The sequence below is a fragment of the Adiantum capillus-veneris genome, chromosome 7, assembly GCF_014529385.1.
Source record: "Adiantum capillus-veneris isolate H3 chromosome 7, ASM1452938v2, whole genome shotgun sequence".
Taxonomy (NCBI): domain Eukaryota; kingdom Viridiplantae; phylum Streptophyta; class Polypodiopsida; order Polypodiales; family Pteridaceae; genus Adiantum; species Adiantum capillus-veneris.
In genome coordinates this window covers 147,870,281-147,897,714 of record NC_140937.1, presented here as the reverse complement: position 1 = coordinate 147,897,714, position 27,434 = coordinate 147,870,281, and the positions used below count along the sequence as shown (strand labels likewise).

Genomic DNA, 27,434 nt, shown 5'->3' with positions numbered 1-27,434 from the left:
CTTAGGTGCTCCCGCACGCGATGGGACAGTTCCCCAGTAATCGGACGAGTTTTCACGCCAGAAAACTCTCCGTTTTCGCATTCCTTTGCGATGGAATTGTGCGTACTTGAAGGGGATTAGCAATTAGCTAATCCGGTTCCTGTACAGAAGGCTCTTGCCTTGGCAAACGCGCATAAACCCCCAGAACTGTACATGGTCATCTGAGAAGCCCAACTAGTGGGGCATTACCATATGTGCAAAGGGGAGAGAGAGATGCGCGAGAGCAAATCATCGCGCTACATAGAGCAAGGGAGAAGGCAAGCTTTCCATTAAAGCTGTGATCACCTGCACCCACTACTCACACACACTGTAGCACACACTTATGGGCTGAAATCAGCCCCCTCTTGAAATGGGCGCCCCGTCTTCATGCATACCTGGCAAGTCAGTCTGGAGCCACCATGTGTTTAGTTTGCCTCTTTTGAGTTAATTCCCTAGTACCCACCAACTTATAAGTGTCGCGAGGGGCCTAAATGACTTTGAACTGAGCCTAGACACCCTTTTACTCCTCGGATTTTAGAGCCGATTAGCCCAACCAACTCGTGGTGATTTGCACTTCCCGACTGCGGGTGAAACTCTCGGCTGTTGGCCATTTCACACTGGCCACGCAATGTTCGACCATTTGCAACTTCAGAAAGAGGGTCTCAAAAATTAAACAAAAATCATCGGAAAGAAACCAACAACTCAAGTTAGCATTTGCCACGTCCTTGTGACAGGAGGAGCCTTGGAAGGAGTTTTTGCTTCAGCGGCTTAGAGCTGGAGTCGTGCTTGGAACTACATTGGTCGATGTCAAATGTGGTGCACTTCATAGAGCACAAAAAAGTTCTTGACAAGCTTCCTGTCCAAGATATCATCTCTTGGAGTGCACTAATTGCAAGATATACCCAACTTGGGTAGGGCCAAGAAGCTCTAGGCTATTTTCAGCGGATGCAAAGCCAAGGTGTCTATTAGTTGATAGCAAACCAAGTCATTTATCTAGTGAAACATTGCAATAAAAATAAACGATCCTTTAAGACATGAATGTCTCGGATGCTTGTCAAGCTAGTGACCTGTTCTTTTAAATGGAATCCAGAAGCTGAATTGTCATGCAGATCAGAGTTTGTTTTGATGATGGCTGTAATGGATTGTTGTCACAATATAATAGTGTAAGAGGGCATTTGAACATAAAAATTGTGGAACAGATCTGACCGCTGCATTTTTCTTTTACAGGTGGTTAGCATTGATTCAAACAAGCTTGTCTTAGAAGCATTTGTTCTAACGAGGGAGAGGAGAATTGGCGGGCTTCCTGTTTTAGATAGTCAAAATGGAAAGATAGTTGGCAATATAAGCTTACAAGATGTACAGTATTTGCTGTTGAAGGCGGATTTATTTGCAAGACACAGGTGATGTATGTTTTCTGTTTTTGTTGTCTTTGGCTCCTTCCAATGTGTATCTACTGCGGTGGACTGATGAAATGTCTTTGCCATGCCTAATGCGACGCCTCTCACACCAATTGAACAGCCTCAAAAGACATTGCATCTAATCATCTTATCGATAACAAAAAAGATCTTTTTGACCTCGTCCTCTTGTAAGTGAACCGAAAGATGCTTGCATAGCAGACGGTAACGGATGATAGTTGATGTGAGGGATGCTATCAGATGCTTGGTGTAGCATACCAAGAGAACAATGGGTGATTTATACTATGCGGGACCATAGGAGAGTATAAAGGAGACATGACATGGAGATAAGGGTTCTAGGCGGAGAGGTGGATGCAATCCTTGTCGCTGCAACTCCATGAGACGGTAAAAGTCCTTGTCGGCGGATTGTCCTTGTGGCTGCTCTTTCTGACTTAAGTAGCAGTAGGCTTGTTGCGGACAATCATGGAGAAGCATCCTCCAAGGTATGCCAAAGGAAACACAATGAATTGTGAGACGCATGATATGCCTAAGTATGAGGGGAATGTGCCCTTCTTACCCGCTCGCTCCTTTGCCGCGTTTGATGTTTCTGGCTTGTCTTCCGGATGCTCCTCCTCCTTAGGACACTTTGCCAAAATGTGCCCTACTTCACCACATCCATAGCACTTTCCTTGCTTTTAATATTTTGCCTTCCTCTGCAGACATTTGAGGGACAGTGGACTTCTTCTTCTGAATCAATTTCTACCCTTATTCTTTCCCTTGGAAGCCTCTTTGTTTAAGGATTTGGATACATGTGTATCTGACGCAAATGTCAAGGATCCTGTCAACATTGAATAACAACCCAAAGCATGGTCTATGAGTTCTTGAATACTTGAAGGCTGCTGCTTTAGACATTATCTTTGAAGTTCCTTGGGTACACCGCAACAATATCACTCCATCTGTTCTTTGAGAGAGACCTTCCGGAGGAAGCTATAGGCAGAAAAGTGTCCTGAAATCTCTAATTGTTGGCCGAAAGAGTATGTTCTTCCTTTGTCCTCAAATGATTCCATGCAGTCAAAATTTCGGCGTTGTACTACTTTGTCAACCAAGAGATGAAAACAATCTCTTAAACCCCACCTAACTCAAAGGTTCTTCTTCTGTGCAGCAAAAGAATTGGCCACCACATTTGTGTGCTTTCAGGACCTTGGAAGCCTTTGTAAAAGTGCCTTCTAAGAAAGTGGTGTCAAACTATTGAATGAAAGATAGTGCTTTATTCGTATCATTAAATTTGGAGAAAGCTGTTCCGTGCAGTCAAAATCTTTGCTTTGTACTACGGTGTCAACCACGAGATGAAAACAATCTCTTAAACTCCACCTAATTGCAAGGTGCTTTTCCGTGTAGCAAAAGAATTGACCACCACATTTGTGTGCTTTCAGGATCTTGGAAGCCTTTCTCTAAGAAAGTGGTGTCAAACTGTTGGATGAAAGATAGTGCTTTATTTGTATCCTTAAATTTGGAGAAAGTATAAAACTTGACACTTTGATCGCCGTCCTTAAATTATTTCGTGCCCCTGCAAGGCTCCAAATCATCATACTTGGTCAGAGTATGTGGCTCTGCTTTGTTTCAAAGATAGAGTCTATTGTCTAAATCATCCTCTTCTTCCAAACTATCGTAGCGCCTTCTAGTTCTCCAAGACGGTGTTTTCTTCTTGACCCCTACTTTGCTAGATCGAAAAAAGTCGGCTTTTTGCTGAAGTAGCCAGGAAAAGAGTTGGACTTCGACTTTTTTCCCTTGCGTTTCTTAGTGTAAGGCTCGATTAAGGCGGAAAATAGTTAGTCGCATTCATAATTAATAGGAGGTGACTGTCTCTTGGTAGGGGAGATTGACTCTGATAAATATCCAAAAGTGATAGATTAAGACAAGATGAGAATTTGTACAATGTTTCTCCATTTATAGATGGAGTGGTGCATGCAAATGATGAAAGTGGAAGATGCTAGTGCATCCACCTAGATGGGTGTGCATGAGGAGACAAGTGGCTGCTCCAAGTGGCATGTAATTGAGGTGCTAGGTGTAGGCATGTTCCTCACTAGAGTTTGTTTGTTGTGAGTGTCCGTGTACACATAATTTGATGCCTCATGAGAAGGTCCTACCATGTGTCATGACAGTGTCTAGTCCTCTCGCATATGTCGGCATATTCATAAAATTATCCTTAAACATACATGTGTAAACATACATTTTGATGTGAGCTTGATGCACATGTGGTTCATACATGGTGGATTGAGCATATATATGTGCTAATTGCAATTGAGTATAGCTCCCCCTTGAACTTTGATCCTCTGTCACACTGATTGTGAAGAACCTCTTCACTAAATAGTGAAGCCATTCTTCACGACATTCAAGGCTCTTTCGCTATGTAGGATTTGTAGGATGTAGTAGCGGGAATGCTCCCCAAACACAACAGTGAAAAGCCATGAGCACTTGCAAGGCTTGAGGTTGTAGGCTCATTGGGAGCTGATAGGGCCGAGTTTGCAGCTCGGGGGAAAGAGTCCTTGAAAATGTCTCTTTGTAGTGGGAACGGCTACAAAATAAGACTTTCCAATTAAGCTTGCAAATTATGAACAGGGAAATTTTGACATGTGTCGAGCTCGCAGGCAACAAGCAACGCTTGCAGGCGAGGAGTGTAGTGGTGATGTCAGTGACAAAAGCAGGTTCATGATGCCAAGCCGGAGACGAGGAGGCGACCTTAAGAGTTGTGGCAGAGGCTAGTCGATATCATGAGTGGGCTTGGGGAGGTGGTCAACGCGAGGATGAGCGGTAGTTGAAGGCCGACTGGTGATGATGACGAGCAAAACCTGATGAGCTGAGCGCGGGGCAGTTGGTTGACGTCAGAGTTGTGGCCTTCTGGCAGCGCGTTGGTTGAGGGATGGGAGCCGAGGGCGACATGTGCAGGTATTGGCGTTGACAAGCCGCCGTTATAAAGTGGGCACGAGGGTGTAGAGGATGGGCTGGAGTTGGGCCGAGTAGTGTTGCAGAAGGTGAGCAGCGTAGTGGAAATCGTCGTGAGAATATGGAGTGGGCCAAGCCTTGAGGTGAGTCAGTGATGAAAAGCAGCAAATGTTGGTGTCCGCAGCGTTAAGGAAGCAAAAGAAGCAATCGAACGCTTGAATTCAGAGATGAGCTGTGAGCTCTGTGTCGAACGAGGCCACGCTTGGAATCACATACCCGAATTGGTCATGAATCCCAATTGAGCGTCAATCTTGAGATACGGCCTTGTGTGTGGTGGATTTCTCAAAGAGAAAAAGAAAAATAATGTGGCTTATAAATGTGATAATGTCCTCGAATGGAAAACCTTCAACCCTTCGATTTGGAAAGCTCTGAAACCTGAGAACCTCTTGACACTTGGCTCATACTCCCATGCTTTCCACACCACTTATCACAAGCTGAATGAAACACCTCGACTATGAATATGCTTACACCTAGCATGCACATAGATAGAAACACCTTTTTTTTAAAAAGGAAAAAATAAAAATAAAAATATTTACAATGAGTAATAATAATAATATTAATTATAGTGAGCCTCACAATTGCTCTGATGCCACTTGTAAGGCTTGGTCAAGGTGGAAAATGGTCAGTCGCATTTCTAATTAATAGGAGGTGATCGTCTCTTGATATGGGAGATTGACTCTGATAAATATGCAAAAATGATATATTAAAACAGGATGAAAATTCGTATAATGTTTCTCCATTTATAGATGGAGTGGTGCATGCAAATGATGGAAGTAGCAAATGCTAGTGCAGCCACCTAGATGGGTGTGCATGAGGAGACAAGTGGCTGCTCCAAGTGGCATGCAATTGAGGTGCTAGGTATAGGCATGTTTCCCACTAGAGTGTGTGAGAGTAGCACCACAAGGGATTGTTGACATAGGCATAGGATGGAAGTAGGTTTAAACCTTAACACTTAGAACGCCCAAACTCTTCATAAGCTTGCTCACGTGGTGCTCACTTGCTCACTCCTCTGTTGAGATAGGAGTTTGAGAATTCTTGACAGCTTTCGGCTTTGTCTCAATATTCATTGCCGAATTGAGTTTTGGATTGGCTACCTTCTGCCACTCATGTGCTTTGCATAAAGAGGATCCTTTGTGAAACTAAGAAGTCAGTTCATCTGCAACTTAAAGTGCATATGTCCCAAGAGTCCAATCATCTTCTGCAAGTTCCTCAAGCTAAACCTGCAACTCAACCTCCTCGGCCTGCCTTTCGTCATTTGGTCATTGGTCAACTTAATCCCCTCCAGCTTCTACATCAAACCCTTTGTCAAAATCTCTCTGCTCCGTTTCCGAGTGGCTCTCATGTTCTCGATCGGATTCTCTATCACAATCCATGATGTGTGCTACAAAATTCCGATATGATCCTTTGTAGAAGAAGAATTGGTTGAAGCTCCAATATCACAATAACCAGCAAGCCACTAGCAAGGCGGTTGATCAACAGCAAACACACAAGAAGAGGTGTAATAGACTTGGACACTCCAAGTTGAGAATCTACCGCCACACCACAAGAATTCACTTCTAAACAGTTCACAATTCACAATTGATTCGACACTGTCCTGGCGGAGTTCCGTGCCTAGAGATATTGGCCCCAAAACTGGCGCCCCTTTCGATATTTCTTTTTGTATTAATCTGCAACTCTTAAAGTACAAGCGAGTGGTCGGGACTCACTCTCAGACTCTGCGTCCAGATGCTCTGAGAAGTGAGAGCCCAGGCCACTATTTTATAGATTTACAAGGGATACTAAAAGCAAAGCCCAAAAGCATCAAAATCAAAAGTTGTCCCAAAATAAAGCTCTTTCAATTTTTTCTCTCACAAGCCCTCTTAGGGAAAATAAAGCAAGTCTCTCTCTTTCTCCTTGCGCAGACAAAATAAAGCAATTTAAAGCAATGCAAAAAAACTGCCGCAAAGCTGCCCACGCAAAAACTGAACGGGTTTTTGTGAGCTGCGCCGCAAAACGCGGGCGTCCGTATAGCAGACTACGTCAGCAGTTGTTCGCCTTTCCCGCATCCGTACAGGGCAGCCACGTCATCATTGTTGTCCGCCTTTCCCGAATCCATACAGGGCAGCCACGTCATCATTGTTGTCCGCCTAGGACTGTTCCATGCCAAGAGGGTGTGGGTGTGTGTGTGTACTGGGCAACCATGTCACCAGTTTGTGACATACCCCCCCCCCCCCCCCCCCCCCCTGAAAGCATTGTAATCGCCCTCGACTACGCCTACAAAACAAACAGAAGCCATAAACTGTCTCAGCAGACACTGACTGTTAGTACCGAGGCACTAGGAACACACATCTAGCACATGTACCAATCGACAGTCACATCACACGGCATCACAGGACATCGCATGACAAATCACATTCAACATTCATTCGGATCTCAGACCATGATTTATCAGCAATGCAATTAGCAATCGCATCTAGATCCACTCAGGAGCTCATAGATGCCCGATTGACTAATCCCTATTGCAACCATGTCTATCGAGATCATTTAGACCAAAATGCTGCAGTCATTTCGTCTATCAGTTCCTGCACTTAAACAAGTCAAGAACAAGTCAGTATCATGTTCGGGAATTCCAGTTCATAAAGTCATACAGTAGAATACTGTCAGCTCTCAATATCATTGAAGCTCAAAGAGACATCGGTGACACTAATATCAAAAATCGAGGCATTTGTTGACAAAGGAGCGGAGTAGCTCCCCTCTTGTGCATACCCACACTGTACCAGATATTCAGTCAAGCTGAATTTGGGGTTCCATTTGGAATAGACTATGCTAAACCAAAAGTTCAAGGTAAAGTTTCAAAATCTGAGGAGTATCTGCTAGGTCCTCCTCCTCCATTCACTTCGCATCCAATGCGGTGTAGGTCTTGAAATTTAACCAAGAACCATCATTTCGCTTTACCTTCTTTCTTTCTGTGCCAATTTCTGTTCTGCAAACTTTTTGATGAACCGCCGATAGTAAGAACATAAGCCCAAGAAGCTTTCAACTTCATGGACATTCTTCAAATCAGGCCAATCTTGGATAATCTCTATCTTGGCCGGGTCCATTTGCACTCCTGCTGCTAAGACAATGTGTCCCGAACAGGTCTATCTCTGGGCTCGGCTCACATGGTAAGGTGGCCGGTTCGGTGGTGTGATTCCAAGTATCAGATCGATGGTATGATCCTCAAGACGAATTGGTGGCAACTCGCCTGGCAGGCCTTCTGAAAAGCAATCAGCATGAGTGTGGAGAAAAAAATCTTGGCGTTCTTTGTTCAGGTCAAAACATATTCGACCTTCATTCATCGTTTAGTTCTTTCCAAAAAAAAAAAGTGAGTAAAGAAACTGAAGTTCATCAAGTACAATCTCTGAGCCCTTCTTTTGTCAAAGTCGCTTTCTCGGCCCGGTAGTCAACCACGGCGTTGTTCTTGTGGTACCAAGGGATTTCGAGTAGGACGTCACAACCTCCCAATGATCGGTGTAATGGCAACATCCCATCCGGGTGCCGCTAGAACTACCTCCACCTGTGGCCTCCGCCTGTCAGGCATAATTCCAAATCGAGCCGCCAATTCAAGTCAAAAGAAGTTGGCCTTGGCTCCTTCAAAAGAGCTTCCTAATCTTTCCCTTTGCTCTAAAAACGGCAAAGTTTGTACTTTCATTCATTTGATTCGGTTCGGGTCCCACGCAATGTGGTACCAGTTCTGTTTTTTCTTAGCTGCCTTTTCTACCACGTCCCTCAGCTGCTTTGGAACTTTCTTGCCTTTCTTCATCCTTTTCATTCGATGCCTGGCTAGGGCACTTCGCGGAGATGTGCCCAGTTTCCCCGCATCCAAAGCACTTCCCCTCTTTGATGTAAAGAGCTCTCTCTTGAGGAGTGACTTTGGGTCGTGCATCCTTTTCTTTCTTTTCTGGGTTACTCTTCCTCTTTCTACTTTCATTTTTTGAAGTCTGTTCGGTCCTTTGTGTCATGATTTCATCTGTGGGGTAGGTCAAACTGCCTGAATGAATGGCAAAACCCCGTTTCACATGACTCGTCAGTTCCTGAATGGAAGCTGACTTTTGTTCTAAGCAGTGATTTTGGATCTCTGTAGGAAGACCCAAGGTAAACCGCTCAATCTGTTCATTGAGAGAGGCTGGTAGAAAAGAGCTCCAGAATCTCTCGCAATAAGCGTCCACTGTATCCTTCTTGGTCATCCGAAGATGGTTCCAAGCAGTTTGTATGTCGCGTTCATACTCTCAAGTCAGCCAAGAAGAAATAAAAAGCCTTTTGAATTTCAGCCATTTAACTGCGCCGTCTTGTTTAAAAGAAGCGTGGACCACCAAGTTCGAGCATTTCCCTTGAAGTAAGGGGCAGCTCTCCGAATCTTGGAGTGCTCTGAGTAAGCCCTCCAGAGAAAGCTATGTCAAACTGTTGTATGAAAGACAAAGCCTTCGAAGCATCTCCATAACCGGAAAACGTGTCAAATTTAATTGATTGTCCACCTTCCTTAAACTCTCGGACTTTCTTGCTTTCATCTTCCAGAAAGTCATACTGGTTGGCTTTATAAGAATTCTTCTTCTTTGCATAAAAGCTGCTGTCGTCAGAGTCCGAACTATCTGACACGAGTCCTCTGTAGAACTATCAACAACTGGGCGAGATTTAGGCTTCTTTGCCTTTTTCTTGCCCTTTCCGAAGCTTTGCTTTTTGCTTCACTTTTTGCCCTTTCTGTCTTCTTCGCTTGAGTCGAGCTGGAAGAACTGTCAGAAGAAGAAGGACTGGGTACTCCTTCAAATTGAACACGCTTCTTCTGTTTTCTTGCCGACGCAAATGTAGACTGACGACCCAAATAACCCGGGAAGTCAGTGCCTTTCTTCTGCTTTTTGTCGTGCTTTTCTGCTTTGTTCTGCACGTCAAAAAGCTGAGCAATTCGTGCATCCACCACCTCTTTTAATTCTTGCTTTGTGTACATCCTTGGAGTAGGAGGTTTCTTCAGTGCCGGTTTGAGGGCTGGTTTTGTGGTCTGCCGCCACTGTGCATGCACCTCGTCGAAGGAGGTCTGGCTCATAAATTTTGCAACTTTCGGGTCCTTCGCAAAATTTAGCATCATCTTTGTTGCATCGCCGATCAATCGTTGACGCTCCATCTCTTCGAGCTCCGCCTGAGTAGGCCGAGGCGGGCCGTACTCCTCGCGTGAATCGTCGTTGTGATCTCTTCCCGCATCTCCGGATTCAGAGAAAGTCGATTGACCTTTGTCTGAAGCCATAAGTGCCGCGTAAAGAGGATCGGATTTCCCGTAGAAGAGAAATCGGCCGTGCTCTGATACCACTGTAACAGACTTATACACTCCAAGTCGAGAATCTACTGCGACACGACAAGAATTCACTTCAAAACAATTCACATTTCACAATTGATTCGACACTGGCCCGGCAGAGTTCCGTGCCTAGAGATATTGGCCCCAAAGACTGGCGCCCCTTTCGGTATTTCTTTTTGTATTAATCTGCAACTCAAAGTACAAGCGAGTGGTCGGGACTCGCTCTGAGACTTTGCGTCCAGATGCTCTAAGAAGTGAGAATCCAGGCCACTATTTTATAGATTTACAAGGGATGCTAAAAGCAGAGCCCAAAAGCTTCAAAATCAAAAGCTGTCCCAAAATAAAGCTCTTTCAATTTTTCTCTCACAAGCCCTCTTAGGGAAAAATAAAGAAAGTCTCTCTCTTTCTCCTTGCGTAGACAAAATAAAGCAATTTAAAGCAATGCAAAAAAAACTGCCGCAAAGCTGCCCATGCAAAAACTGTACGGATTTCTGTGAGCTGCGCCGCAAAACGCGGGCGTCCGTACAGCAGGCTACGTCAGCAGCTGTCCGCCTTTCCTGCATCTTTACAGGGCAGCCACGTCATCATTGCTGTCCGCCTTCCCGGATCCATACAGGGCAGCCACGTCATCATTAGGACTGTTCCATGCCAAGAGGGTGTGGGTGTGGGTGTGTGTGTGTACTGGGCAACCACGTCACCAGTTTGTGACAAGAGGTGCCATCTGAATTTATGGAAAGTGAGGCTGATACTGTTAAAGGAAAGCTGAACGGAAACAAACTGAAGAGCAAAATATATAGAAGACAAACACAAGGCAACCGATGGAAGCGGCCTTGGAAAGAGCTGAAAAGTGTGACGCCTACACACAGTAGAAGCTGTTGCATGGGCTGTTGCCATGCTATCTACTTGTGTCCACACGGTGTGCAGCGTCAACATGTGTTCGTACAGCCACCACATAATGAGCCCTTACAATCCGGTCCGAACAGCCCTCATCCATACAGGCGTCCCTCCTTGTGCAAAGACCATGCTCTGTGAACACGTGTGTGTGTGTGTGTGTGTGTGTGTGTGTGTGTGTGTGTGTGTGTGTGTGTGTGTGTGTGTGTGTGTGTGCCATTTCTTCCTGCAACATTCATGCTTCTCTCCTGCATGAGTCTTGGCTGGCTGACCATTGTAATGTGCTATGGTCTTTGCATAAAATCTTATCAATGGTGGAGAAAGGCTCTTACTGCAATTTGCAAGAGCCATTTGCCTCTGAAGGAACGTCTGTTTCTATGGTGCTGCTTGCTGGGAGTTCTCCCTGTTGGAACTCTCCTTAGTGCATGTCACATCAGCTCTTCTCTTTGTGTCAGATGTTCAGCCTATGATGAGACTGTCAGACACCTGGTTTGGGATCGTTGCTTCACCAGAGCCTTCCTTGACTGCATATCAGCCTGTATGCGCCTTCGCTTTCCGTCGGCAGTTTTCCACAAACGGTTCTGGGCTTTTGGCACTCTCCCAACTTCCCTTCAACGATTTGCGGTCTTCTTCATATGGGTCAGATTTTGGTCTCTATGGTCTCTGTGTAATGTTCCATCAGCATGATGCGGATCCCTTCCCTTCGTTCAAGACTTCACTCGGGCAATCCTTACATTTTTCTCTTGATGTTGGGGACATATCCCTGGGTCCTTCAGCTCTCCTATGTATGCTTCTAGAGCCTTCACATTACGGAATACTTTTGTGTTCTTCCTTTTGTATCCGATCTTTCTGATGGGGTTTTCTCACTTTGAGGTTTCCCACTTGTAATTAATCAAAAAAGATTTACAAAAGATTTTGTATCTGATCTTTTTTATGGGGTTTTCCCACTTGTAATTAAACTAAAAAGGATTTACAGAAAAAGCGTGTGTGTGTGTGTACCGTGCTATGCCATCACATTGTGGCAGTGTGTCAGGTTCCTTTAGAGTTGGGGGGTTTGTGTTTGTGAGTCGGGTGTGAGTGCTTCCTTGGTATTTTGTTTTGTCTTTGGGGCTGTATGTTTTTACAATGTGTGTTTGTCTATGGATTGGCTTTCCGGATCCTTGTTTTTCTCTTTTTTTTTAACCTAACTGGGAGCGCCATGCACCCTTAAGCTTCGGGGCGTGTATGACTGCCTGGGGTTTCACCTACAGGTTTTCTTTCAGCAAGCATCCTCTAGCTCTGTTTTGTTTTTGGATCATCTTTAAGGCTGTTCCTGGTGGCTGCTTCCAAGTTCTCACCCATCTTTGCCTTTGGTTACTTGGAGTAGCTCTCCTTGGTTGGTATTTTCAGTATGGGACATGGTACTTCTATTGCCATTTGTTACGCTCGGTTACCTGCTCAACTGGTCCGGGGTGTCAATCTTTCAGAAGCTATCAGAATCCCCTCTCTCTTTCAATTTGTAACACTTCTAGGACACAGGTTTGACATTCTTTAAGGATGTTTTTTCCCCTAGATTTGTTTCAGTTGTATGAGCTTGTCAGTTCCTCCAAAGCTCGTGGCCTTCGGGTCCTGTTATATCAGTTTGTTTGTACTGCGCTGGGGACAAGTTCAATCTAGAGCATCTAGCCCCATGGGTTTTTTAGTTATAGAAATCATAGCTCATGTTTGCATGCGCACGAGAGAGAAGAAGAAGAAGAAGAAGATTGTTTTAACGTCGTAGGAAACTATCCTGAGAGAGAGAGAGAGAGAGAGAGAGAGTTTCTGGATTGCAGGGCATTAACAGTTTTGGAGTTCATGGAGATCCTGCATTCGCAATCTTCGACATTGGGACCTGTCAAGATGATGCCTGCAGTGACATGCTCTTTGAGAGCAAGTCTAGGGCAAGTCATTGACATTCTCTGTGAGAGGAACATACATCGTATCTATGTCACGGACGATGATGATCATGTGGTGGGAGTGATCACATTGAGGGACATAATCTCTTGTTTTGTTGTGGAGCCTTCTGATTTCAGGGAAGGATATTTTGATGGTAGTTTCAAAAATGTTATCAACAACACGTCATCTTAGTGTCAAGTTACAGAGGCACTACTCACTAAGATACTAATCAGTACCAAGCATTTTCTTCTGCTTTACCTGATTGAGGAGGAGCAATTAATGTGCTGGGCTGAATTCTACCCATCTAAACCAATGTCTCAGATGTTCCATTTCCAGAACTATGGTTTATGTTTTTGAGTACAGAGTACTGATAGTTTTACGCACAAAACGGTGAGTTCTCTAGCGGATGTGTTACAGAATCTAGTCCTTCAAGCATGTGACATTTCATTCCTGGTGTGGGAGACTTTCTTGTCCTCGAGGCAAGAAAGAGTTACTGTAAGCCAACCAGTTTGTTTGAGCTTTTGTTAAAATCAGAGATGCTCCTTACTGGCTTCGGCCTTCAACACTATATACAATCACCATGATTAAAGGATGAGACGTGGTTTTGAGGTCATTAGGAGATTGTAGCTAAACAACTTCATAAGTACTGTTCTGGTTTGAGGTCAGTAAGACTTGCATGGAATCGAGTCTTTTTTTGAGGTTGTAAGCTGCTATGAGAAAGAAGATTAAAATGAAAGTAGTGGCTGAAAGGTGGATGGTTTCTTCAAAGGGACGGTAAACTTGTTTTGTCAGCATCATTTATTAGCTGATGGCAACATTAATTGGTTTGCTAAAGTGCTCATATATATCATGTCTTCTATGAAAAAAGACTTAAGTTGCACTAAATGTGCTTAAAGCCAAAATGTGGAGTTGAGATATGTTGGGGTTAATGGTGGGATTAGTAGAGTGCTAAATCAACGTGAGAATCAAAACCAAAATGAATCTACTAACATAATATGGCGGAAGGGGGAGCCTTTTACACATGTCTCAATCTGTTACTTGAAGGCTAAAGTCCAAAACTAAAAGAAGCCCCTTCGCACGCGAAAGAGGGAGAGGGGGGGGGAGAGAGAGAGAGAGGCTGCCGAAGCGGCCAGCCGTACTAGTGTAGATAAATAACAAACTATATAGGATTGGAAGGAGCACCTAGGGCTAGTACAAAGTGGTAATACAGCCCGAAAATCAGTCCCCGCAAAGGTGGGCCGACCCTAGGAAGGTGGGGGCTCATTTGGGATGATGTACATCTCATATACAACACATCAAGTACATGTCTATCACGTGACTACTAGCTTCCACATAGGATTTGATTAGACGGGATATGCTACACATGAAAACTCTCACAAGATATACAAGGTAGGGTTCTCACAAAAGAGTAGTTACCATGGGACAAAAGGCCACACCCCAAAGGACCCTCACTCACAATTTGGCCCAGGACAGATTACACATGAACAATCAAATTCATGAAAACTACTCATGTCACAAAGACTCAATGAGATATGTTCCCTTAAACTAGGGGATCATGCTTGGACCAAGCTATCACATAGCTATAAGTAATTCCAAAGAAGGAGGCTCAAAATCTTTCCATGTCTTTTGGGTGTGTCCCTCTTCTCTTTCGTTGTGCTTATGGAATGGTCTCTGCTCTTGGAGACTTTCCAAGGCTAGTGTATGGACTTTGTACCTATGTACAATTGCAAATCTTTCATACAAATCTATTAGATATTGTGCTTGGTTGCTTAAGGAGAAAATGTCTCTACTTTCTTGTGGAATCAATCTCTTGGTTGGAGGCAACCTTACACAATGTAGTGAGGATCAATCACTTAGTTGGAGGTAGCATTGCTTTATGCTACGAGAATTTCTTGTAGTCTAGAGGACAATACCCAAGGAAGTGGTGTGCATCTCCCTTTTGCTAAGTATGCCTTTAATGCTCATGCGGGAAAGGACTCTTGCAGCCTTGTTAACACTTACAAAACAAGTTTGAGGGTAAGTGAAGTTTGCTAGGACACCAAAATTCTAAAGAGTGCTTGCCCGTGTTCAGAGTCCCTTACGAACTTAACTAGGTCAAGTCAACCAGATTTAAGCACCAAGTGGAGTCCGGCCAAGTAGCCCTTCTTGAAATAGGAAATCCATAATGATCCTATGACTCCACAGTCTCCGAATAGAGTCAACTTGCAAATCCAAGTGGGCCTTGATAGGGAAGTGAGGGCAAAAGGCTATGTGTTTTTATGGGGTTAGTGCCCCCCCCCCCCCCCCCCCCCCCCCCCCCCCCCCCCCCCCTAAAAAAGCATAAATGAGGGTTGAGGGGCCTATTGGTGCCTAAAGAAGCAATTAAGGACTCAAATGAGAGCTAGTGACGAGGAGATTTCATACTAATAAATAATTTCAATTTGCATCTTTTTGGAAGGAGTAATTAAGTGAAAAGGGGGGGAAATAGGAAAAATAGCACACAATGTAAGATTGGATCAATGAGATGTTTAATTGATAGATTCCATTTGATCATTTGGGCTTGGAATAAACCCAATCAACAACTCAATTGAAGGTGCAAATAGATGGACTAACAGAAAGCTTATTAGTTAGGCTAATGAGTGATAGGGGAGGGAGGACTTGAACACTACATGCAAAGACAAGGATCTCAAAGTCCCAACAAATCAACCAAAGGAAGGGTTGAGGTCAAGTTCTTTTTAGGTCATATTATATGAACTTTTATTATTATTTGATGGTATTATTCTTCATTTCAAATATTTGTTGTACTCAAACCAGAAAATTTGTTAAAAACACCTCTCAACAAGAAATAGTTTCATCAAATCCTCCAAATAACCAGCTAAGCATTCAGTCGAAGTTAACATAGATCCTAGTTAAAAGCTAGAAGTATTGAGGTAATATCCTTGAGCTAATGCGAGATAGCCCAAGCATCATGTTCTAAATAAGGTATTGATACCATTAGAGTAGAATCTATTTTCTTGTGTCAAAAAAGGCTTCTTTACTCATACCAATTACCAGCCCAACATATAAGTTACGTATTTGATCACATATATTGGCAAAAGCCAAGCTTTGTATACCAAGGCAACCACTTATGTCTACATTACAAAACAAAACAATGATTTTCTTTTGAATCAAAACATGTCTTGATATAACCTATTCTATCCTTATCCAAAAAAAGGTCACGTAGTAAAACGATTTCCTATAATGGACCCTAAAAACTTGCTTTTTTAACCAAATATATGAAGTTAAAGTAGAGATTAGATTTTTCTTGATCCATTGTCTAACCAAGAGAGTCTATTTAGCATCCTAGAGCCAGAACCCTCCCAGGTAAGAAATATCACAAAACTAATGCATTCAGAAAGAACATAGATCTAAGACAAACCAAGTGAGTACAACCTCCATAAAAAAACATTTTTACACATAAACATATGGTTGTGTATAACTTATGCACCTTGCCAAGTGAGAAACAAAGTTATACAAGGATCATACAAGGAACCAGAGGTTCAACTCATAGAGTCTTAACTTGGATCTTACTAAGCCACAGAACTTATGGAAAGAGGTAAAACCAATTCTATTTAACTACACAAAATAACCGAAAGCTCATGGTCCTGTATCAACGCCATATTTATTTATACAAAAATATGTGTGTGATTTATGATCTGCCATCATTGAGAGTCGTGAGTTTGTTAATTATGATCCACCACCATTGACAACCCTAAGTTTGTTAATTAAGATATCAGTTGATGAATATCGCTAGTCTCTTACTGACCATAATAGTAACCAGCACAAGTTTCTTTTTGGTAATGAGGGTCTCTCATAGACAACATTAGAACAAAACAATCAGAGATATGTTTTTCAAGAAAAAATAGATTGTAAGTAATAACAAATCAAGATTACTTAAATTCTTAATCTACAATAAATATTCAAGTAATCTACCTAAGTAACAAAATTGAATGGGACTATGTTTTCCCCTTTTTTGTTGCCACGTTTGCACCACCTCTCCTAGCCATTTTGTAGCTAAACTATTTTTTTACTCACACACACGCAAAGAAAATGCTCAACAGTTTGTAAGGCAATACAACTTGTCTCTTGTAATTTTGAGCATGCTTGTATTATCCCACTTTATGCCCAACAAAAAAGTTTATGTAAATATATAGCCAATCAAAATAGTACCAATTTTAGCCAAAGGAAGGGTTGAGTGCAGCTTCCTTTTAGGTCAAATTATATGAATTTTTATTTATTTCTTGATGGTACCATAATTTTAAAACTCTATTGTACTCAAACCAAAAAGGCTATAAGAAACACCTCTCAATAAGTAGTAGTTTCATTCAATCCTTCAAGTAACTAGTTAAGTATTCAACCAAAGTTAACATAGAATCTAGTTAAGAGATAGAAGTAATTGGGTAATATCCTTGAGATGATTCTAGATAGTCGAGCAACATGTTCCTAAATAAGCTCTAAAACTTTTTAACTCTATAATCTGATAGATGTTACAATGTGCCCAAGCCTGGATACACAAGAACTGCACCTACATTCCTCTGCTTAAAATGTGTATCCTTATAGTTTCACATTCTAACTTGAGTATCCAAACATGATCCTAGATGTGATCAAGGATAACTTCAAATTACACTCATAGTTTCTTGATCTAGGAAAGATGGATCTCGGTTGTCACATCACCCAAAGCATTACACTCATATTGCTGCATATTACCTCTAGTTTGAATAGCATTACACTCATATTGTTGCATATTACCTGTAGTTTGAATAGCCAAATGTGACCAAGGGATTGGAATGGAGCGAGCTTTGAAGTGAGCTTTTTTTGGATATTGCATAAATGTTGTATTTTACCAAAAACCCTCGCTCATGAAGCGATTGAAGCTATTGGAGCGAGCTTTAAGAAGAGCTATTTTTTTTATTGTTATCTCTCTTCTCTCTCACGGTAAGCCAAACTTGTGGCACCATATGGGAAAGCCATATAGTCACCTAGGAAAAGACAAATGATGAGATGGTCCAATAGTGTTAGAAACCTGAAATCTTTCCAACACTTTCAACACAACTTCAATCGATTAAATTCAGAAAAATGATTGATTGAATAATCACATCACATAAAGAGAGCAACATAAACAAGAATCAAAACACAAAACACCATACTGGGTACCAACCATCCCTTCTCAATCAAGATGATTGAGTATTTGCATTCCGTATCTTTGTTCATCTCATGGAGCATGAATTACAATAGTATAAATATATGAAAGATAAGAGAGCAAGAGCTACGCAATCAAGAGAGTGTATGCCATGATAAAGAGAGGAAATTAAGATAAAAGAGAGCAAAAGTGTATCTTCTGCAGCTTTGCTCTAATGGAGATTCTGATGGCTCCATTGGCTTCAAAAGGGGGCTAAAACCCAAGGCCCCGTGGTCAAGATGCTTTCGGAATGCTCATCTTCCTTGTGAAAAGCCAAGAATCTGATTCCTGTTGAAAACGTACGGTGCATGCGAAGACGCGATTTTGGGATTCTCTTTCTCTCTTCATGCATGCACCCAAAAATAGAAGTGATTGCTTTTCACTTAAACTCTAAGAAGAGTATTTAAAGGAGATTTCTATTTACATTGATTCTCTTCGATGGTTTTTGAGAATAAAGAATAAAAAAATGGATAAATATCCAAAAGTACTAATAGTGATGACAATCCTCCTCGATAGGGAAGCAAATGTAGAGCTCGTAGTGGAAGGTAACTCCTTCTCTCACAGACATGGCAAGGAGAGCAAGCAAACAAAGAGAGAGAGAGAGAGAGAGAGAGAGAGGGGGGGGGGGGGGGGGGGGGGGGGGGGGGGGGGATAACGCGCGACTGGAGCAAATGAAAAAGGGATTTGATAAGGTTTTCTTGAGCCTTTTAAAATCTTTACAAGTGTTCACACCATAAGTGTTCGACCATGTTGGGCTGACCCCAACAATCACCCCCTTCAGCCAAACTTGGCATAATCATCATCATACGCCCCCTTGAACTAGGCTCACCACTCTCATGATACACAGAATTTTAGGTGTACTCCTAGCCACGAGTTTTTGGTTTACTCGTAAATCGTGAGTTTTAGGTTTTCTCACAACCAAGAGTTTTAGGTGTACCCATAACCTAGCGCTTCTAACGAGCTACCAAAATGGAGTTTTTGGTTTACTCCAAAACCCTAGAGTTTTTGGATAACTCTAGCTAATGTTGGGTTTAGGTTTACTCAATAACCTTATGAGATGGCTTGCAAAGGGATAGCGCTTTTTGTTGGGAACGTTTACTGCCGTCAACATTGTACTCGCCAAGGCAGCATCTATTCCATTCACAAAGTTGGGCACAAATGCAAAAGCATAGGCACTCATTTTCTTGGGTGTGCAAAGTGAAAACATGGTGCATCGTGATGACTGCCTTCATTTTGAATACAAGGGTGTGCATTGTATGCACAAATGGATACTTAAGTATGGATTATGTGAAGCACACAAGAAGAGTATGCCAAAAAATAACAATGGCCAGATGACCTCGTGTGTGAAGAGGCCCTTAAGGAAATGATCTTCAATTCTGAAAATCAATTTCTTCTGGTGACGTTGGAAAAGGCTCCCTATTGCACGTGGCAAATACGAGGCCACAGATTGGTGAAACAATTCAAGCTTCTCTATTGCACGGCGTGCCTACAGCACAGGCCGACTGGCCACATTACATAACCCTTTCCAAAGCTCCTCAGACAGCAAAATTGACGGCTATGTGTATGAAGTCCATGAGTTTGTGTCGGCAAGTAGATGGCGCGGTTGCAAGCAGTTACTCGATGCAAGGTTGTAGCAGAAGGGCGCTCAACAATAGCATGCGATTGTGAGCTTGAAGAACTCATTGATTCGACAGATATAGGATGGCAAGCTGGAGTATTCTTTGGATGTTGGCGTCGCTCTCTCTTTTTCTCATGCTTGTAGATATAGCCTTGGGCTTTTCAAGAGTGAGAAGAATGCTGCCTTGTTGATCTGCACACTCTGCTTGCATCCTTTTTTTGAGCTTCTTATTTGAGAGCACTATCCCCTAAGCTTTAAGGGAAAGATTCGGCAAGCCATGCTCCTTTCAGTTGTGCTAGGCAATTGCGTCAATCCTTTGCTCTCCAAAATCCTCAAGCTGTTGATCTCTCTCTATTGTGCTCCCACGGGCTCAAACCTCCAAGATTTTGCAACGAACCTTTGAAACCAATTGTAGAGCTCGTAGTGGAAGGCAACTCCTTCTCTCATAGACCTGGCGAGGAGAGCGAGCAGCGAGAGAGAGAGAGAGAGAGAGAGAGAGAGAGAGAGAGGGGGGGGGGGGGGGGGGGGGGGGGGGGGGGGATAACGCACAACTGGAGCAAATGAAAAAGGAATTTGATTAGGTTTTCTTCATCCTTTTAAAAGCTTTACAAGTGTTCACATTATAAATGGTCGCCCAACTTGGGTGGACCCCAACAACAATCGTCCTCAGTTGCAAAAAATATATTAAAAAACTAGGAGTCTTCAATTTTTTTGGTGAGACAAGGCATCTCCACACAATATATGTCGAATCAAGTAAAGTACTTAGAGGGAACTTCACATTGATCATCATAATATCTTAAACAAAGGAAACCAGTGCAATCACATATCCAAACTCATCATAATATCTTGAACAATGGAAACCAGTGAAATCGACATATCCAAATATCTACAAAACCGAAAGAGATCTTTGTTAGCAAGCCCTCTAACAAGAACAAGAAGAGTGTGACAAAAGTGAACAGCGATCACCTTTTACACTGTTTAAAGGCAAAAATCTCAGTCAAGTACTGCTCTAAATGATGCACTGAATAGTTGTCAAAGGGCAAACCTCAACATATATCAAATACCACAAACTAGCAGTCAAAGCGCGAATCTCAACATCAAATTACCAATGAATGAATTGTCAAAGGGCAAACCTCAGGTATGAAATACCATATTCATCAGGCAAAGGGTGAACCCTAGGTAAAGAATAAAAAATTTCAGCTTTTAGAAGTTTGATATGCTTCCAAGATACTAGTATGAGAGCAAAAAATCTCTTTGGCATCCACTTGGCACTTTCAAGGCCATGATTCTTATACTTATTAAGCAAATACTTGCGATGCAACATACCACTGCGTGTCAAAGTGTCTTGATGATCTATGATGGTTTGAGGTACAAGGATTTCGGAATCTTCTTCTAAAAAGGGTGGATCATCAGTTATAGGGAGTGATTGTGGAGAACCTTTGTAAGGACAAAGTAGACTTATGTGAAACGTGTTGTGAAAAATGATTTGTTGATTAGTTTTAATCAAGAATTCAGATCTTATTAAGTAATGGAATCTGAATTCAGATCCCATTCAGTAATGTTTTCACAATTTCAAAGCATGCACAATAGCTAGCAATTCTTTGTCATAAGTGCTTTAATTGAGCTCATTGGGTTTTAACTTTCTACTTTTATATGTAATGGGATGAGTATCTTGCATCAATATCACGTCCACTAGCATTAGTCATAAATAAAAACAAGGGTCTTTTAAAATCAAGAATTTTTAAGACAGTGGTATGTGTGAGTGCATATTGAGTGTCGCAAAAGATTTTTTATGTTGGTCATTCCAAGTGAAAGATGTGTCCTTTTTCAAAAGGTTTGTGAGTTGTATGAAAATTTTGAGTGAATTTTCTATAATAACTACACAAACCAAGAAAAGAACAAATCTCATTAATAGTTAAGGTCTAGGCCATTCTTAATGCATTGAGTCTTCTTAAGATCCACCGGATTCCTTCACCAAAGACAATATGGCCTGAATATTCAATCTCAATTTTGAAGGATAAGTTTTTCTCGGGATTCAAATAAAGCTGGTTTTCATACAAAAATTTAAAAATCAGATCCAAATGTGTATAATGGTCTTTTTCATTCTTATTAAAAACCAAAATGTCATCAAAGAAAACCACAACACAATCTTGATGCTTCACAAAGATGTGATTCATCATGCGCAAAAATGTAGCATATGGATTTGTCAAACCAAGAGGTATTTTTTATTGTGTAATCTTCCACTCTAGAAGTAGGTAATCCTAAAGGTACATCTTCAACAAAAAATTCTTTATATTTCATTAAAATTTTCTTTTGAGAAGGAAACAATTGGTCTTCGTGTGTTTCAATTTCATTGATTAGAACCAAAAAATGTTTGTTATCTTTTCGACTTAAACTTTTAGCCTGAGTGTGACTAAGAAGGGGTTCTAGTTCTAGCTTTTGGTTTGCTTGTAATGTGAAATATTGTTCATTATGTGTGACAATGAGTGTATGCTTATCATAGTCAGTATTTGAATTAAATTAAATATGTGTTTTGCAATGGTGCTACTAAGAAATCTCGTGATTCAACGAAGTTTCCTTATTGGTATTGCAAATATTTTACCATATATACATAATTTATTTTGGTTCCTTGGAAAGCTGCTTTTACTTTATAATTCGTGGGAGTCATATGCATTTCATTTTTTGTGCAACACGTACAAAAATGAAATCATGTGCTCCCATCATCAGTAATCATTTAAAAGCATCATCACCAATCTTAACTTGCATACATAAAAGATTATGTAGCTGAGAAGTAGGAGTACTTGTGTGATCTTGATAGTTTGAGCTACCTTGAGATTCTTGATTGCTATCTTCAAAAGTGTTTGCAATGTTGACATCCATCTCCATGTTGTACACTTGATACTATTTTCTTTAATTCTTTCAATAACGTGTGAGAAAGGTGTTGACTTGCTTTCAAGACACTTGTTAGCTTTATGTCCCATCTTGTGACAATTGTAGTAAAGGGCAGTCTTCATATCGACTTTTTCATTATTTTTGTTAGCATTGGTGTTGTTATTGTGACTATGTGGAGCCTTTTTTTGTGACTTCACGAAAGAAAAAGATGAAGGTTTAAAAGCATTACTTGAACCATTGGTATTTACCTTCCTTTGTCCAAAACCATTTTAATTGGAATTGGTTGATAGTGGTCAAGATTGATTATAATTTTGCATCCACCGTTGTCCATTGGTGACATTGGTCCTTGCTTGAGATATAGTAGGGCTTGTACGTTGTGATGGTGGAAGAGAAGAATAAGTCTTTTTTATTGGTTTTCCTTTTGGAGTTGGATCTTTACCTTTCGCACCTTCAGCATCATGAGGTAAAGAAATAGCTCTTTCCAATATATGTGGACGAAATTTGTTGACCTCAATACGTAAAGTATACTCGAAGTTAGCAATATATTTATGTTTGAAAGTAGAGCGAGATACTTTTTCTACATTTTGAAAAGCAAGTAGAATTTGCCAAAATCTGTCTTTGTATTATGTAGCAATTTTTCATGTCCTAGATTGAAGAGTATCCCATGCATGTTTAGCTTTCTCTTTGTATTGAGAAGAGAGAAAGTACTTCATCACGATTCTTTGTTTGAGTCATTTTCAATTAGCATTCCACCCCAAAGAGAAGCACATTCCATCATTTGGTTTGCTGTACACTTGATTTTGTCTCGTTCGCTAAACTTTTCTTCTTGAAAGTAGTCATCCACCAAGGATGATAACTAAGAGAGAAGCATACATGCATCCTTTCTTCCATCATACTTTACAAAAGTAAATGTCTTTTTAGAGATCTTGTTTTGTTTTGTCTTAGCTTGAGTATGCTTGATCACTTTGAAAGCCGCTTGTCTTTGTTGTCATCTTCATGATTGCGCTTGTGGAAACTCCGCTTTTGTAACTTCTCAAGCTTTTCTTGAAGTAGAGTACGTGTAGCACGTTCCTTTCAAGCTCTTTAAAAACAACATCAATCTTTGGACCCATAACAAGAGAATTTGGGTGGTCATAGTTGATTAACTCAAGAAAAACAAAAGTTCAAATATAGATGTAAATCTAGCAAGAGTTAAATTCCAAAAAGAAAAAAAAAAGATGATATTTGTGTATGTTGAACGAGCCAAAAAAAATTCAAGAAAACCTCTAACCCTAACACCATGGTTAAGCTAAGGCTTCACTCTCCATAACTTAATGCTAACCATTGATGATTAAGGAGCACGCTTTTGCATTTAGCCCATCAAGTGGTATCAAAGCCGATGGTTCATACCTAGGCCTAATGAACTCTTCACTCTCCCTAATCACTAATATCATTGATTAAGCTTAGGTACGTTCTTGGCGATACCAATGAGCCACTATCCGTGCTAATCAATTGATTGGTAATTAGCTGTGTTTCAATAATCACATTGTTGGAAAACAATATCAACACAGTTGAAATTAGATATTGACTCTCAAATAATCCCAAAATCATCAAAGGCTAGACTATGACTGCCAGATACTCTCACTCATTTCATCGACCAAATGATACCCAAATGCATCCAAACTTATAGTAGAGGGACAACCATGACTGGGAATGCCAATCCTATTGTCTCAGAATCACCAAATAGCAATTGACGAGAGAACAAAAACAATACTCAATTTTACCCTTAAATTAGTAGGTCAAATTGGCATTTAAGGTATCCTACGACTAGGAATATTGATTTCTAACTACCGCAATTGATCGTTTGTCAAACAAATGCCTAATTCAAAAGATAGATCACCAAATAGCTCATAGGGAGTGAAGAACTAACTCAAGAAACAATGCAAGAGACTTATATCAATGTGAAGAGACCACCTAGAAACATATAGCAATACTTGGAATCAAAATGCCATGTTGTATGAGTGAAAAATAAGCAAATAGATCCCACAACTACACACAACTCATCGTCGTTCACTCAATAGAAAGTTATATCATTAATAAATCTAAAAATATGTGGATGCGAAGGATCCATGTGAGACAAAGATATATGAGAGAGAAGGAGAGGAAATAAACCAACATGAGAGAGACAATGAAACAACGAAAGAAATAGCTTTATTGATAGATCAACTACCTTGAGATACAATGTTGGTGCTCCGAGGTACTTTCAACCACAACATTGCAAAGATCACTACATAATGTTTAGTGGCATCCTTCCCCTAGTCCAAGCTAAACTTGGGACAAGGCACTAGGTACTAGGTCTAGGATCTAGGTACACCTAGACACAAAGTGTATACCAAGGGACAACTGCAACATCCTCTCATGCACTCTTTTATAGCTGATGGATGAGATGAATCCTCAAAAGTAAATTTTAAGGATCCCTTTGATTTTTAGATCCTCCACGATGTGGGGAGAGACTTTGCTTCACACTCCATGATGAGATCTTAGTTGTATCTCCTAATAGGTAGCTCCCAAGGTTGTATGTTGGCTCGTGTGTGCAGTCTGCAACTCTGTAGGGAGCCAACTTGGCACTGGTGGGAGTGGAATTAGGATAAACCATTTGATAAGATTGTAGTTTATATTGAGTAGAGAAATGTCTCTTGCATTGCTCCATGAGATCACTAATGTAGGTGCATGATATCACTCCTACAAATCTATATATTGAACCTCTTGAAATTCCTCCTACCTGTTCGTACTTTTCACCAATCTACTGATGGTTGTTGTAAAGACTTCTAACATGTAACTGGGGTCAAATCCATGACAATGGGCATGTATCCTCATGCCATCACGTCATACTGGAGTCCATCTCGCTTCCATCATGCATTCATCCTTAGCCCTTGTTCACGCCTATAGTAGAGATCATGTGAACTTGCATATTTCAACAATAACTCTCAAACTTAGGTCACAAAAATGACCTTTATACTTGGCTCCAATTTTAGGACCTAGTCTTTGGTCCAAAATAGCTCAACATTTGGCAAATTAAGTGCCAACAGATATAGCAATTACAAAATGGAAGCTTATAGCCCCGACTCAATGACAATGGCTCAATATATACATCCAAAATAATCAAAATTTACAAGTCAAAATGAAAAACTTTTGTGGTTGACATTATATAACAATGGGATATTACAAATTGATTCCCCATTATCTTAAATTGGCAACATATGTTAGCTTGGTGACTAACATGCCCCCCTCCTAGGCTATGTCATCCCTTAACACGAGGTTGTCGGTGTGAGGTAGTGTGTTGAGGCTATGGTCTCTTTTCTTTTCTACAAGTGCTACTAGCCTAGCTAGTGCTTCATCCATAGCTCTTTGTTTTTCTTTGACATGAAGTCCATGGATATGTTGTGATGTAGTTCTACACCTGAATAGACCACAAATCTAGCTCTGAGATTTTTGAGCATTGGGCCAAAGATGCATGTCCTCCAAGTGAAGAAACCTATGTAGAATGCTTCTTCAAATGTCTGCATGTAGAAAGAAGTGAAGACCAACAATTGAGCGTAGAATCCATAGAGGACCTCGTTAGTAGGCTACCCAACTCTGTTTTGAGAAAGGTTTCTAGACATGTTAGGATCATTCTAATATCTTTATCAGCATTGCATAGGAGAATATATGAGATTCCTCCAAAGGGTTTTAAGGTGCCTATGAGAGCTTTCACCATATAGTCTTTTAGTGGCAACTAAATGTTTGGATTTGGAATTCTTCAGTAATTTAGCTGAGTTGGCCTCTTTGCTTTGAGCCTTTGAAATGATTTCCAGCTTTTAACTTTGGGCACTGGGCTAAAATATGGATCCTCTCAAAAAAATTGTGGTGCCTTTACAAGTAGTATGTAGTACCTGGGATGTTTTTAACCTAGTTGACTCTCCACTTCAGCTCTATCTCCTTGCTTGGGTCTTTAGACTTTGCTTTCTCTTCTTGGATATTGATCATCCTCTCTTTCATCATCAAAATCTTGAACTTCATCAATGGATATGGGAGTAATTTCCAGTGCCAATTGTCATTAGTTTGATTGGGAGTGATCTAGCCTACATTCACTACATGAAAGATCCTTTCTTCCCATTCCATGGCTTCCTTCTATATATCATCAGTTTCCTTTGAAATGGCTTCTATGACCTCCCTTCTTGCTTCTATAGTGAGGGTTATTGTATCCTTTGATGTGTCAGCCTCGACTTGTGTTAAAAGGACTTCTAGGTCCTTTTGACCATCATCTACCCCTGGGAGTGTCAAATTCTAAGAACTGAAGGGCTTGTTTCTCTTTCATAGGCTCTTCATTCACATCTTCTTCGACTGTAGAACCCTTGGCCTTTGAATATTCTTTTACCTTTCGTAGTTCTACCTTCCAAGCATCAATTTTTTTATGCATGGCATATTCCTTATGCATTTGTTGTAGGACTATATCTCTCCTTTTTCTCTATTCTACTTTCAACTCTATTTCCAACTCTTTGTTTTGTGGCTACATGGAAACATGCGTTGTATCTCTACTAGAGATAGCCATAAATGATGGATTCTCTCTCACCTGTTTCAATAGTTGATCTTGGTCCTATAATCTCTCTCTAGGACACCTCAACTAAGTGTTGTATACATTTTATTGCACATGCTGTCTTAGTGATTGTTGGACTATTCTTTGTAAATTTGCATTGACTTCTTTAATTTTCTCATCTTGCACATTGCAGAGGTTTGGCATACTTAGCCACTACCTTGGTTTCCTCTTCACTAGGGTTGTGTGGCTTCCATTGCTCATCTAAGTCTCCCTGGAGAGTCTGTTTCATATCAAATGTTGTCTTTTCCCGTTATAGCCATGTAGCCCTCTATAACAGATCTTAATGTAGAGTTGTTGCCTTCCTCTTCTCAAGTCTAAGTGGTGGTGCCTCTCACTCTTCCTTCCTTTTTTCTTGTGTTTGAGCTAGTGGAATGATAGGTACCTATTTTGTTGATGGTGGAGAGGATTGTTGAGGTGGCATGTGCACTTATCGATCTTGTCCTTCTTCTTTCACCCTCTTTCTTTCTTCCCCTTACTTCTTTGCTTGCAATCCAACTCTTTGGTGGCTACCCTCACTCTTTCTGTAGCTTTGGTGCTTCTTTGCTCATCAATATTCCTTAGAACATCTTCCTCATCGTAGTGGATTTTTT

At 41.1% G+C, this 27,434-nt stretch overlaps 1 protein-coding gene across 3 annotated transcripts in view; it reads left to right on the top strand.

Annotated features, from left to right (window-relative positions):
* Positions 1–13,204, top strand: part of LOC147454786 (Cystathionine beta-synthase (CBS) protein) — a 106,248-nt gene extending 93,044 nt beyond the window's left edge. For all 3 annotated transcript variants that reach the window (XM_086516629.1, XM_086516627.1, XM_086516628.1), the window contains 2 exons: positions 1,246–1,418; positions 12,420–13,204. In XM_086516629.1, the coding sequence (XP_086372755.1) occupies positions 1,246–1,418; positions 12,420–12,714 (468 nt within the window). In that variant the 3' untranslated portion in view covers positions 12,715–13,204. The remainder of the gene's footprint in view (positions 1–1,245; positions 1,419–12,419) is intronic.
* Positions 13,205–27,434: the final 14,230 nt, after the last annotated feature.